This window comes from Letharia lupina (genome assembly GCF_014066315.1).
Source record: "Letharia lupina isolate WasteWater1 chromosome Unknown contig_14, whole genome shotgun sequence".
NCBI classification, from domain to species: Eukaryota; Fungi; Ascomycota; class Lecanoromycetes; order Lecanorales; family Parmeliaceae; genus Letharia; species Letharia lupina.
This window is the reverse complement of record NW_023502983.1, coordinates 154,752-167,254: the sequence shown is the minus strand read 5'-3', so window position 1 is coordinate 167,254 and position 12,503 is coordinate 154,752. Positions and strand designations below refer to the sequence as shown.

The 12,503-nt window shown below is 50.9% G+C and overlaps 4 protein-coding genes across 4 annotated transcripts; 2 read left to right on the top strand and 2 right to left on the bottom strand.

Annotated features, from left to right (window-relative positions):
* Positions 1-762: 762 nt before the first annotated feature.
* Positions 763-2,608, bottom strand: HO133_002050 (uncharacterized protein; the record flags this gene model as incomplete). The annotated part of the gene is made up of 6 exons (XM_037292977.1): positions 763-1,207; positions 1,275-1,369; positions 1,431-1,501; positions 1,553-1,717; positions 1,768-2,307; positions 2,419-2,608. The coding sequence occupies 6 exons, from the start codon at positions 2,606-2,608 to the stop codon at positions 763-765; spliced, it is 1,506 nt and encodes a 501-aa protein (XP_037150630.1).
* Positions 2,609-3,196: 588 nt separating this feature from the next.
* Positions 3,197-6,813, bottom strand: HO133_002049 (uncharacterized protein; the record flags this gene model as incomplete). Its single annotated transcript, XM_037292976.1, has 7 exons — positions 3,197-3,367; positions 3,422-4,173; positions 4,224-5,723; positions 5,777-6,236; positions 6,285-6,506; positions 6,565-6,609; positions 6,670-6,813. The coding sequence occupies 7 exons, from the start codon at positions 6,811-6,813 to the stop codon at positions 3,197-3,199; spliced, it is 3,294 nt and encodes a 1,097-aa protein (XP_037150629.1).
* Positions 6,814-7,251: 438 nt separating this feature from the next.
* Positions 7,252-8,334, top strand: HO133_002048 (uncharacterized protein; the record flags this gene model as incomplete). Its single annotated transcript, XM_037292975.1, has 4 exons — positions 7,252-7,276; positions 7,333-7,711; positions 7,781-7,916; positions 7,987-8,334. The coding sequence occupies 4 exons, from the start codon at positions 7,252-7,254 to the stop codon at positions 8,332-8,334; spliced, it is 888 nt and encodes a 295-aa protein (XP_037150628.1).
* Positions 8,335-10,497: 2,163 nt separating this feature from the next.
* On the top strand, positions 10,498-12,401 carry HO133_002047 (uncharacterized protein; the record flags this gene model as incomplete). Its single annotated transcript, XM_037292974.1, has 4 exons — positions 10,498-10,691; positions 10,747-11,002; positions 11,058-11,815; positions 11,876-12,401. 4 exons carry the CDS (start codon positions 10,498-10,500, stop codon positions 12,399-12,401), a joined length of 1,734 nt encoding a protein of 577 aa, XP_037150627.1.
* Between the last annotated feature and the right edge of the window lie 102 nt (positions 12,402-12,503).

Here is a 12,503-nt window from a genome sequence, read left to right as displayed (position 1 = left end):
CACGCGCATGAGAGCAAGCGATACATTGTACGCCCTTACGTCCGGGAACAGCTTCCGGGTACGATGGGTGTTCGACCCGATACACTCACTCACTCACTCATTCCAATTTACATACCTACCTAGAGGCAATTTCCACCATCAGCTTTACCCTTCACCTCCCAGAGGGCGAGTCCGTTCAAGATCCAACGCACCGAAAGAGTTGGAGGAGCGAGTGTGTACAGGAAGGGAGGGAGGGAGGGAGGGTCCTGTTCACTCTGTAGACGGCAAGAGCACTCGAGATTACGCCCAGCCCCGAGCAGCGCGGAAACAGCACCCGGAAGTGGAGGCGGGTCACGAGGGGGTGTACAGGTATCACGGCCCGAATAGATTGGCTGGCTGGCTGTAGCCCGGAAGAGAACCACCCTGATACTCTCGCCCCAAGTGAGGTTTTTGCATCTCGACTCCTGTCCGCATATCTCGGCATCAATCCAATTTACATAGTAGCCACCGCCCCTTGGAAGCCCCCCAACTAGAATGCCGTGTCAGGCATTTCCATCAAACAAAGCTGCCTTCCTTGTCCCTGTAACGCCTTGCCTGTATAACGCCGCGCGTCAATAATGCATCAGGGACGTAAGTAAGACACGACGACGTATCCACCGCCATTTGGATCAACAGGAAGGGTTCGATATAGATCATTGAAATTCTCGCAAGCTGTTTATTCTTCCTTCGTCGTACTCGTCGACTGGGAGTTGGACGGACGGACGCACGCCATTTCGGTCATCATCACCGATCAACCACCCGGCTCAAGCCCCTGAGCACATCCCTCATGCCTGGCTCGCCGCCCTCCCCAGCAGCTCTGGCTTTGCCCTCTCGATCCCTCTTCTCTAGAGCTTCGGCGCTCAGGCCCAGGACCTCGTCCGCTATCCTTTCCGCAGCGTCTTTGTATGCACCCAATGCGTGAACGTTGTGGGCGAACTTGTCGACGTCGAATTCGAGGTTCTGGTTTATGGCTTGGAGACGCGACGATGTGATGGCTGAGAGGGAGGGTTGGAAATCCGAGGTCAAGGATTGGAGGGTCTCCAGGGCGGCTGTTTGGGCGGGATCGGAGAGGAGGTTGGAGTCGATGGCTAATTGAGCTGGTGGGTCTAAGGGAAGAGGTGGGAGAAGAACTGCGCTGTCGGGCGGAGGGCGCAGGAGAGACTCCCAAGTTTGGCGCTCCGTTTGCAGACTAGATCACGGGACACTGTCAGTAATTGCCTTCTTCGTAAGGGATAGGAGAAGGGTGCAGCTCATACCGGGCTATTTGTTGCTCCAGGTCTTGTATCTTGGCTAGGTTTGAAACGTTCATAGGATTTGGTCTTGGTAACGAAGGTTCTGGTGTTGAATCGTTCTGTAGTGGAATCAGTACACTTTTCCGGAACGCTCTTTGCTCTGGAATCATTTCAACACACTCTGCTGAACCAGTCTGACATCTCGGACTTCGTCGAGAAGTCTTTCAGCAGCTGCGATTGTATCTCTCGGGCTGTACAGAGGTGTCAATTAATGCTCTTAATCTGATCGGACGTGAACATACCTGCTAATCTTGCATTTCCATCTTCTGTCGAAAACAGAGGCTTCTCACCCAACGCTCGTGTCGCACACCAAGTGAGGAGCTGCTTCATTCGTCGTGGTTCCGAGAGTCCATCACTTGCTATGTGCTTGTAGAATTCGGAACTTTCGACTTCATCATGAGGCATGGCTGATTTACAGTCAGCGTTGACACGGTCAAGGCGCAAACGAACTTGTTACCATTAGATTTGCCTGTGTCAATCAACGAACTTGCCCTTCTCCCTCTCATACCCAGGCTACTTCTTCGAGTCGCATTCGTCTTCCTCATCTCCTTATTCCGCCGTATGATCGGAGTGTCCGCGAATGGCAAGGCGATCTTCGTAGCATCGAACGTAACCTCAATCGGCTGCGTATGGTTCTGCTGCGGGTCTTTTCTCGCTCGCTCATTGTCCATGTGCGATCTCTCGCCTCCATGGTCGGGCTTCAGCTCGCTGGAGGCACGGTCCTTCCTCCTCTTCTTGACAGGCAAAGCTGGTGGATCCGCATTCTCATGTTCTCCGCTATGCCTTGTGCTTCTCCTCCTCGCTGTTTCCCCTCCATTTTCTACGGGTGCGGCACTGGGCGAACCAGTGGCCTTCTTCTTTGACTTCCTTGTTGGCGCTGGTTCAGCTTGTTCCTCCTGCCTAGGCTCCTCAGCAGTACTGGCTAGTACAGCCTCCGCTTTTGCTTTCTTTGCGCGCGTCCGTGTAAATGCAAATCCATCGGCTTCTTCGTCCCAAGCTATAAATTCAGTCAGTCACACCTCTCTGATGCACCATCTAATCCAGTCGCTCCCCAATGAAGCTCCAAGAAAAATCCTGTTTCTCCACCATGGTGTTCAGGGATGCTCACCAAGTTGCCTTTTCGCCGCTGATTTCACACCCGCACCATTGACACTGGCCTTTCCTTGCTTCACTGTGGTACTTTGACGCCCCTTGACTGGCTCCGAATCATGTACTATGCCGTTGGCGAATGGTGCGTCTTCCTTGTCCTCAAGTCTTGAGCTTCTCCTTCGTCCGCCACGTGAAGGCTCACTCATCATATGTGGATTGTTGATTAATTGCAGCGGAGCGCGCGTCGCGTATGCTGTCATTGATGCTGCTGCAGAGGTTGATGATCGTGGTTGGTGAAATCAAGGCCCGCGCGTGGTAAAATTGGAATTGCGATTCATCGAAGGTCTTGAGACTCAGAGGGAGAATGCAGTCGCTCCTTCCTTTTCTATGCGACCGCACAGACACCTTGGTAGTCAATTTGTCGTTGAGACGTATCGTCGCAATCCCAGGGTAGAAGTTGTTGAAGGGGAGGGGGCGGAAGCTTGCGTTCGCTGTTTACATTTCGTGTTACCGCTAGCCGAATTCAGCTTGGCCCTGAAAGTCCCAACACGCGACCTTTGTGAGATTTGTCTTCTACTCGTAGAGTACTTCACGCGATTTTCCTTCTACGGTTAAACATTTGATGCCAGAGTTGTTTCGCATCAGGCTTCGTTTGAAGCTGGCGAGGAGTACCATGGTAACGCTGCGCTCTACAGGGAAAACAAAGAAGAGCAAATGCTACGCTCCGCTTTCCCGTTTTTATCAGGAGTTCCGATGCTATTTACTAAAGCAGTCGTTGCGCAATATTCATACCTTATTCATTTCATTGAGGAAGGCCCGGATATCGTGGTCGAGGGGGCAAGACTACCCTCTATCCTGCGCTTAGCCTCTTGTCTCTCCTCCTCAGTAACATGCTCTTCTTTCTTTGGCATATCAGGCGCATGCTGCAATTGTTCCGGAGAATGACCGATGGACATGCCTACGCGAAGCTAGCGGAATGTCAGCAGGGATGGAGCGAGGCTCAAATGCATTGGTAACCTTACCAAAGTCTCCAAAGCCCCGTTCGAGTTGTCAATCAGGTCATCGTCGAATTGCATAGCACCAGGCTCGAAGAGGACTAAAATCGTACTACCGCCAAACTTGAAGTATCCCAGCTCTTCAGCCCGATGAACCTCCTCTCCGGGTTTCCTTGTGATGACTGTACTACCGACCATCATAGCACCCACGCAGATGACCATCACTCTACCATGGGAGACGGAATCGATCGGTACCACGACTCGGATATTTTCGCTGTATACATCTAGAGCGGACCGTATAGCCATTGGGTTGACGGTATAATATTCTCCATCAATCAACTTGGGCTTGTCCATGATTCCGTCCACTGGTATGTGGAAGCGGTGGTAATCTTGGGGTGCAAGCCGGAAGATACCCAAAGAACCATTCGTATACCGCTTTGCATCCTGCGGGTAAGCGTTCCCTAGAAGCCGCTGGACAGAGAATTCTCGACCTTTGACCCAGATCTTGGTGGCAGCGTCCATGTTGTTGAAGACTACAGACCGACAATCTGCGGGCGACACGATGATCTTGGAATTTCCGGGAGCCGAGCATGGCCTTGCGTCTGGCTTCAATTCTCGATAGAAGAACTCGTTGAAATTTTTGAACTCCTCGACTGGCTTGCGGACTTCTGACATGTCGAGTTGGTGGAAGTTGACGAAGCCCTGGATCTCTCGAGCCGAAGCTGGATCATCGTACTTTCTCCCTTGCTTGAAACTCATCGACCTGAGCATCTTTCGGACTTGCCATTTGTCAGTAGTGTCCTCTCTTTCCCCTGAGTCTCAGACTTACTTCGCTTCTTCTCCATATCTCTGCTTTTCAACCCCTTATACAGCAAACGAATCCCAATCCGAACGTACACGCTCATTCTCTCCTCGTTGATCTGCCCTGTCATTCTGTCCTGGACCAAGATGTTGGCTGAATTGGCACCCAACTTATAGCCACCGTATGAGATCTTGGTGATGACCTTCGAATACCATTTGCGCTGTGCTTGGCTCGAGGTGACGAAGCCTGCCATGACGATGTTGTTCACTTGCCTCCAATCTTGACTTGCGCAGGTGGCGATGTGGGTGATTATATCGGCGTCAGACTTTTTGTTCAATCTCGGTTGGTGACATAATGGGCATTCGCGGATCTCAACCACATGCTCTTCGCCTCGCTCGTCCGTTAGGTCATTCTCTTCTATCAAGTCCCCAGATTCACCCTGCGAGCCAATATAATCCTGGGAGATTGCAGGAACGGCCGAACGGTCTTCATTCTTATTCAGAGGCTCTTTGGCAATGCCCTCCATAGCAGGCATATCGTTATCAACACTCCCCTTGTCTTCTCCATTACTCTGGGTTGAAAAGTGTGCATGGTCCATGTAGCCTCTCATGGTATCACTCCAAGTCTTCCTTCGTATCGGCTGATGTAGCTGATCCTCCAGAGCGATAACAGCTTGGTCATAGGTTAAGACGGGATCGGGCGAATCGCTCGTATCTGAGAACCTTTCGAAGAAATGATCGATGGTTGACTCCTTCAGCGTCGAACCTAAAGTGTCAAGCATTGTTGTTAACTCCACTTTGCTAAGTCTCGAGTTTTCGTCTGAGTCGTATTGTTTGAGCATTGCACGCCAGAATTGCTGCCGCAACGCGGGGTATGGGAGATACTTTGCTTTGACGAATAGCTGTGGACTATGTTTGTCTTCCCAACGCTCTTTATTCTTTAACACGAGAGGGAGGGTGTAGAACTTCATCGACGGGTCTTCATTCTGGCTTGTATGCTCCTCTCCTGCTTCATGGGGAGCGTCCGATGTTGCTGGGGTGAGATGGTTCCAGTCACCTTGTGCACTCGCTGAGCCGGGTTGCGGATCTGGCTGCGCGCTGCCACTCATAGAAGCCTGCGAACCCTTGGTAATAAGACTCGGCTTGGTGAGTTTGTTCAAGCTTGAGGCTGAAGAAGTCCTCGATAGTGGTAGCCTGAATCTCGAATGCTTGGGGGTTGGTAACGCCAAAGAGGGATCTGGAGGTTCTGGCAGGCTGTAGAGGCCCGTCTCGGCATCTGCCTCTGGAGCGACGGATGTGACGTTCGAAAGGGAAAAGTTGGCGGTGCCGACGAAATCGTTACCGGACAATTTATCTCGATCGACAACGGAGAAGCTCACGGAATAATTCTGCTCGTGCCGCATGACCTGGAAGACCATCTTCTCGTCGTATACTGGATTTAAATTATGGCGAATGACCCGAGTCCTGTACGTTTTCCTCCCTATGGAAGCTACCACAAAGGGGTCCATGTCAAACGATGTTCTTGTCACTATTGAGATGGTTAACAGGAATTGGGAGAGCAACTTGTTACTGTCCGCTTACTGTTTCGCTCCGGCGGGAGATCAGTGATCTTGCATATTTCCAGAAACACGATACCGACAACGTCGGTGCCTCCAGTGAACTCGTATGCTCTGGCCTTTGCTTGTTTTTTCAGTCGTTTCATCTTAAGCCTCCGCTTCCGCTTCTCTTTCTCCGCTTTGGCCGGCTTTGCGGGATCATCAGTCTCGTCAGATGTTTCAGGATTCTTCTCATCTATTCCATCCTCGTCCTCATCTTCGTCTTCGAGGTCCAGACTGTCGAGTCTGGAAAGGTCTTCGTCCCCATCACTTTCATCTTCTGGACTCATCGCGACTAGCTTCGCGAACTTCTGAAGGACATCCTGCGGAGGCGCGGACAGATCTGAGGTGTCCACAAGCGAGAATTGCAGCTGTACCTCGCCAGAAATCTTCGCGCCCTTCTTCTTTCCGTCTTTCCGTCTTGACTCCAATGTATACCAGCGAGACTCGGGAAAGTCAGCTGGAGAACTGCAGCTGCTTCAGAGATAGCTCACCTCTTGCACCGTTTGGCTATTGGCAAAGATATCCTCAACGACGACGTCAAATTCGCCGAGATAATCCTTGCCAAACCGATCTCTGTCCCAACAAACAGCCTCTAGCAACACACTCTGAATGCCATCTATGGGTAGATCGAAGGAGACGTTCCATTCTGGGTTGAGATTCTTGCTGACGGTAGGAGTGGATTGTTTCGCGTCTCCAAGATTCACAACGAGGTACTTTTGCCATCAGCCGAGACCGTACTATGGAAGGTATTGGTATGGCATAAGCACTCACGGGATCACTGGTACCACTCTTGTCTTTTGCTGCCAAGTTCCTTGCCTTAACCGTGCATCCATTAGATTCTTTAAGGGTAGCTTAGATATGGCGTAGCCTACTTACTCTTAAGACTCTCGTCCTGAGGACCAAGCCCTTGGTTTCCATAGGGGTTCGCATGGGGCTTGTGCCCCTGCTGTCAGGTTGACTGGTTACTCCATTTTTGCCATTGTGACTCTTTAGACGATTGGGTAAAGCAATGCGGACCATAGTGTGAAAAGAGTATGTCGAACCCTGAGGCTCTCCGGGGACGGTCCAAGCAAGCCTAGGTGTCAGATTCCGCGGTGTTGCCAAGCCGGCTGTCGATGAGATCGGTGGTAAGAAGACCTGGGGTGCTACGGGGAACGCCCCTCATGTGCTCTAGGAAGCGGAGGAGATCAGAGTATCTGAAAGTAATGAAAGAAGACAAATGGGACAGAACAGATACTGGACTCTGAGAGATATGAATACGTAGAAAATACAGCTCCACAAGAGGGCTAATTCTCTAACAATGTACCTCCAAATGGGGTTGCTTATATGGGTGGGGCACCTGAGCTTCACATTCAGCTGCGGGCGCGGGAAGAGCCGTCAGGGCGGTTTTATGTTTGTCCAAAGTGTCTACTTTATCGACTTCGTATCCTCGTGCCTCCCCGGATTTAATCTTTAATCATGGATCCATTCTCAGCAGAGGGGGGTGAGCATACACGCAAAGGGAGCATTAAAAAAGGCCCAGTACTAACCACTCACTAGAGCTACTCAACATCCACAATGCCTTTCACCAAGGACAATATCAAACAGTAATAGACTTCGACACCTCTTCTCTCTCATCCGAAAATAAGACGCCAGCTCGAGTACTCCAGCTGCGAGCTCAGATCGCTGTCGGTCAAGCCAAGGAGGTCCTTGCAAGTATAGGGAAAGCGGGCAATGCGCCAGACTTCGCTGCTGTCAAGGCATTCGCACAACATTCATCAGGCAGCACTTCAGATGCCGTCTCCGAATTTGAGAGCCTGGTCGAGACGGAGTCAGAAAACACAACCGTGCAACTGCTCGGCGGAACGGTCTTACAGGCTGCAGGGAAAACGGAGGAAGCTCTATTGCTACTAAGCAGGCATCAGGGAAGCCTTGAAGCGTACGAGGTCCAGCCCTTTCTATACCCGTTTGATACGTTCCCGAACGCTGACGGAGACTTATTGCACAGGATAGCTCTCATTGTGCAAATACATCTCCAGCAAAATAGGACAGATCTCGCCCTCAAGGAAGTCCAAGCAGCACGCAAATGGGCCCAAGATAGCCTGCTTGTCAACATTGCCGAGTCATGGGTTGGTCTACGGATGGTACATCACTTCTAGCTGACTTCTGGTCCTACCCCGGAAGACTGAGGCTGATATCTCTCTACGCTTGCAGGGCGGCGAACGCTACCAACAAGCCTTCTACGTCTTCGAAGAAATGGCCCAAGCGCCTTCCACCTCCGCAACCAAATCACTCGTTGGTCAAGCGGTCGCAGAGCTGCATCTGGGCCGGTTACCCGAAGCCGAAGCAGCGCTGCAGCAGGCTGTCCAGAAAGATCCAAATGATATGGAGGCTATTGCGAACTCAATTGTGTTGAACGTGATCTCAAGCAAAGATACGAGCGAGCCTACATCAAGCTTGAAGGGAATAGCGCCTGAGCACCCACTTTTGGTCGACTTGCAAGAGAAGAGCTCGCTATTTGATCAAGCGGCAGGAAAGTACTCTGCGAAGGTAGCTTCATGACGAATGAGGCTGGGTGAAAGCAAGGCGTTGGGAGTTGGAATATAGAACAAAAGAGCTAGACGAAGGAGACTTCGTACATAAAAGACATCCGTCAAAAACCAAACCTCTTGTGCTAATATGACGATAAATTTGGTGGAGAGAATGCGTTGTTACCTACCTTCTTATTTGTCCCCACCTGTCTCTCTCAAACGTACCATCCTCCACCCTCCTTCCACATATTTCTTTCTACTCTGCAACTGCCGGTCTTCGGTGGACCCACTCGCATTCTACCTGACTCATGATCGCCAAAGGAGACAAAGCCTCTCAGTCAAATAGAACGTTTGCAACGGACGTTTGGAGTGTCGTTACGTTCAATGCTCAATTGACACATTTCAGATGCGCTGCCAGAAGAATGGGTAATCCTTGGTAAAAGCATGTGATTCTTGAGAACATCAAGGCAACAAGAGTTTTCACAACACAAATGCACTCAGCACGGAACGCTTTTACACATCAGTTTTTTCTTTTCTCTTCTCGTAAGTACGTTTTAGGCTCCTAATAAAATTCAAAACCGCCGAACTGCTACGGCGACCCATAGGCATGCCATTGAACTAACGTGCAGCTGAGATTCAGCCTACGTGTTAGAGCCAAAAAGTACGAGTCATTGACGAGATTGATTGCGGCCCTGCACACCTGAGCTACTTCAGCATCCACGTCATTCCCGACTTCACTCTCGGTATGGATTGAGGAAGCGCCAGAAGCAAATCCCAAGACTTTCATCACTGTCGCGGTCCTCGACAGACCGAAGCAAAGCGACAGGGCAAGCTGATGGTAGGGGTGGTGGGGGCTTTCACACGCCAAGAAAGAAGGCACTCGTCCGACCATCGCGCTAACCAAGACCAATTCAAGCTCGACTTTCATACTGGCCAGTCTGGCATCTAGGACTTCCTTACGGTAGTTGGAAGTTGCCCGCTACTTGCTTCGAGTTGTATCTGCAGACCCCCAATCTTTGCCGTTCGAGACTGTTACATCCGAAATGATAAGTAGTCGGCGGACGACCCTTAGTGGCATCAGATGTTCATTCTGATGGCAGATAGAGATGGTGATGTGATGAGATTCTTCACTTCGATATCGGTACCACCATGCACTACAATGAAGTTCAAAAGTCCAGGCCTCCAAGCTTTTGCGCCGACAATCAGAGACGATCTTGCGTCGTTATTGGGCACAAAATCCCCTCAATTAGCCTGAAACGCAAAACTTGGGTTGTCCTCGCAAAGCGAAGATTGAGCCAATCATCGGCTGAGACGCCCTGGCTCCCGCCTATCCTGACTTCGATCACCCGCCGTTAACATCCTTTCGAAGCTGACAGTCCCCAGCCAAAATTGATGCTTTGGGATTTGGGAAAGCCTTGTGCGGAGCTATGACCAGCAGACCAGAAATCACATGTGGACTAGTCTAGGCGACTCACTTCTACAGTTGTTTCACGTTGACGGCCGGTCATCATGTGCGAGCGGTTGAGCTTGTCGACTATGCTCGCTGCGTTCAAGGTGAATGAAGGCGATTCAAAACGGGATAAAGTGAAAGGGCCAATAACGTACCTGAATTGCCTCTTCGCTGAGGGGTGCACCAAAATGTGGTTTCCGCTTACTGCCGTCCGCGTGCAGGGTTCTTGCCTTGGGAAATAAAGCCCATGTTCCCGTGCCTCCCGCCTGCATGTGCTGACCTAAACCAACTTACCTTTCTGTTGCACACGACACACCTACAGAATTTGGGTTTCCATCGCCTTCCCCAAGAGATCTCGCTTCAATGGACTTGCAGGTTTCTGGACTTGAGGAGAAGGCACCTCGGTAGCAAGTAGCTTTGCCGTTGTGAGACCAAAAAGTCGGATTCAATAATGGAGGTTTCAACCCAGATCTACGCTCTGCAACCCTAGGCCGATTGAAATGTTCGCTAGTGCCAGTAGCAAGGTCACATCAAAAACAAGGGCGCAAGTTCTATGACCGTAGTTTCTTCATCTAGGTACATCTGCGGATTCCGTGACGTTGCCCATCATTTCTTGTCCTTATGAAAGCTTTTCGCGTGGATCAAGCGATCGAGGTCCAAATGATTCCCTCTCCTTGCTGATTTGCTTTCATCTTCGTTGTCTATTTTGAGCGCTCAATGCATGTTCCCAACTTACTGCGAACGATGCCGGAAAAGGATTCGTACGAGATGATGGAATTGGAGAAGACTAGAACGGGATCCGCGCTCTACGATGACTCTTCGAGGATGTACGACGATCCGTATAGGATTACGGCGGAGCGGGGACTACAACTCGGCGAAGCGGCGGACATGTACGGCGACGTGGAGACTGCTGAAGAACATGGCTATGTTACTCGCGGGTGCGTTGATAAAGTATCAGGCGATTGGGATGCGATCAATTAATGACCGTTCTAGTCTCAAATCGCGTCACATCCAATTCATCGCCCTCGGTGGTACAATTGGTACAGGTGTGTTCCTCGGTATTGGACGAGCTTTCACCATGGCTGGACCTCTCAGTCTCCTCCTCGGCTACACTTTCACTGGCGCCGCTGTTTACGCTATGATGCAGTGCCTTGGTGAAATGGCGACATGGTTGCCATTACCCGGTGCTATTCCACAATTTTGTGCTAGATATGTGGACGGGGCAATGGGCTTCGCTGTAGGATGGAACGTGAGTCTTCAACACCAATGTGCATGTGTTACAGCAGCCTGACAAGAATGTGTAGAATTGGTACAACTGTTCTCTTACCCTCTGCGCAGAAATCTCGGCAGCAGCTGTTGTGATACAATTTTGGAGCGGGGCTGTGGACATTAACGTAGCAGCCTGGATCTCTGTAATCATCGTTGTGGTCGTGGCCCTGAACATATTTGCCGTCTCCATATACGGTGAAGCCGAGTTTGTCTTCGCGAGTATCAAAATCATCACGATCATTGGACTCATCATTTTTGCCTTCATTATTGACCTTGGCGGAGGGCCAACGCGTGACCGACTCGGGTTTCGCTACTGGAAGCATCCTGGAGCTATGAAGCCATATATCGCGGACGGCAACACAGGTCGTTTCTTCGGTCTTTTCTCGACATTGGTCAATGCCGCCTACTCATACGGTGGTGTCGAGACGGTAGCAGTGGCCGCGGGAGAATCTGAGAACCCAAGGCGCAACATACCAAAAGCTGTCCGCCGTGTGTTCTGGCGTATCTTGTTCTTTTACGTCCTCGGCTCACTTGCCATTGGTGTTCTTATCCCATACAACGAGTCACGGCTCCTGGACGCTATCCACAACGATTCTCCTGGAGGAGCCGCTTCACCATGGGTCATCGCCATCTACCGTGCCAGCGTACCCGTTCTGCCGTCAATCGTCAACGCTGTCATTCTCACCTCAGCAACCTCATCTGCCAATGCATTCCTCTACACGGGATCCCGATATCTATACGCACTTGCCCAGAACGGCCAAGCGCCGAGATTTTTACTGACATGCTCTAGGAAGTAAGTCACAATTTCTCACTTCTCCGATGACCGCTAGCATCACTAACACCCGTAAATTAGGGGCGTTCCATACTGGTGCATCGGCATTACCGCCTCCATCTCCTTGCTGACCTACATGTCTTGCTCCGCCGGCTCCCAATCGGTCTTCCAATGGTTACAAAACCTTACAGCAATCACCGCTCTTTTGACCTGGATGTCCGTCTCGGTCGCGTACATCAGGTTCCATAGTGCGCTCCGCGCTCAAGGCATCAGCCGCGACACGCTCGTCTTCAAATCACGCTTCCAACCCTACAGCGCCTGGTTCTCCCTCTCCTTCTTCGGCATAATTGTTTTCTTCAATGGCTTCTACACGTTTCCCAGCAAGACGAAGAAATTCGATCATAACGACTTCATCACGGCTTATGTGGGCATACCTATATACTGCGGGCTGTATCTGTTCTGGAAAGTCTTCAAGCGGACGCGGTGGGTCAGGCCCGAAGACGCAGATATTCAAACTGGGAAGGCGGCACTGGACGCAGCGGATGCGCATTGGCCGGAGCGGAAAGCCAATAATTGGTGGGAGAAGATCTGGTTCTTCATTGTATAGGCTGAGGATGGATATTTGCAGCATGGCTTGCGTTGCTTTTGATCATTATACAGGTGCATTCCATAGCCTCTCTTCTACGAATACCCATTGTACGTACTCAGC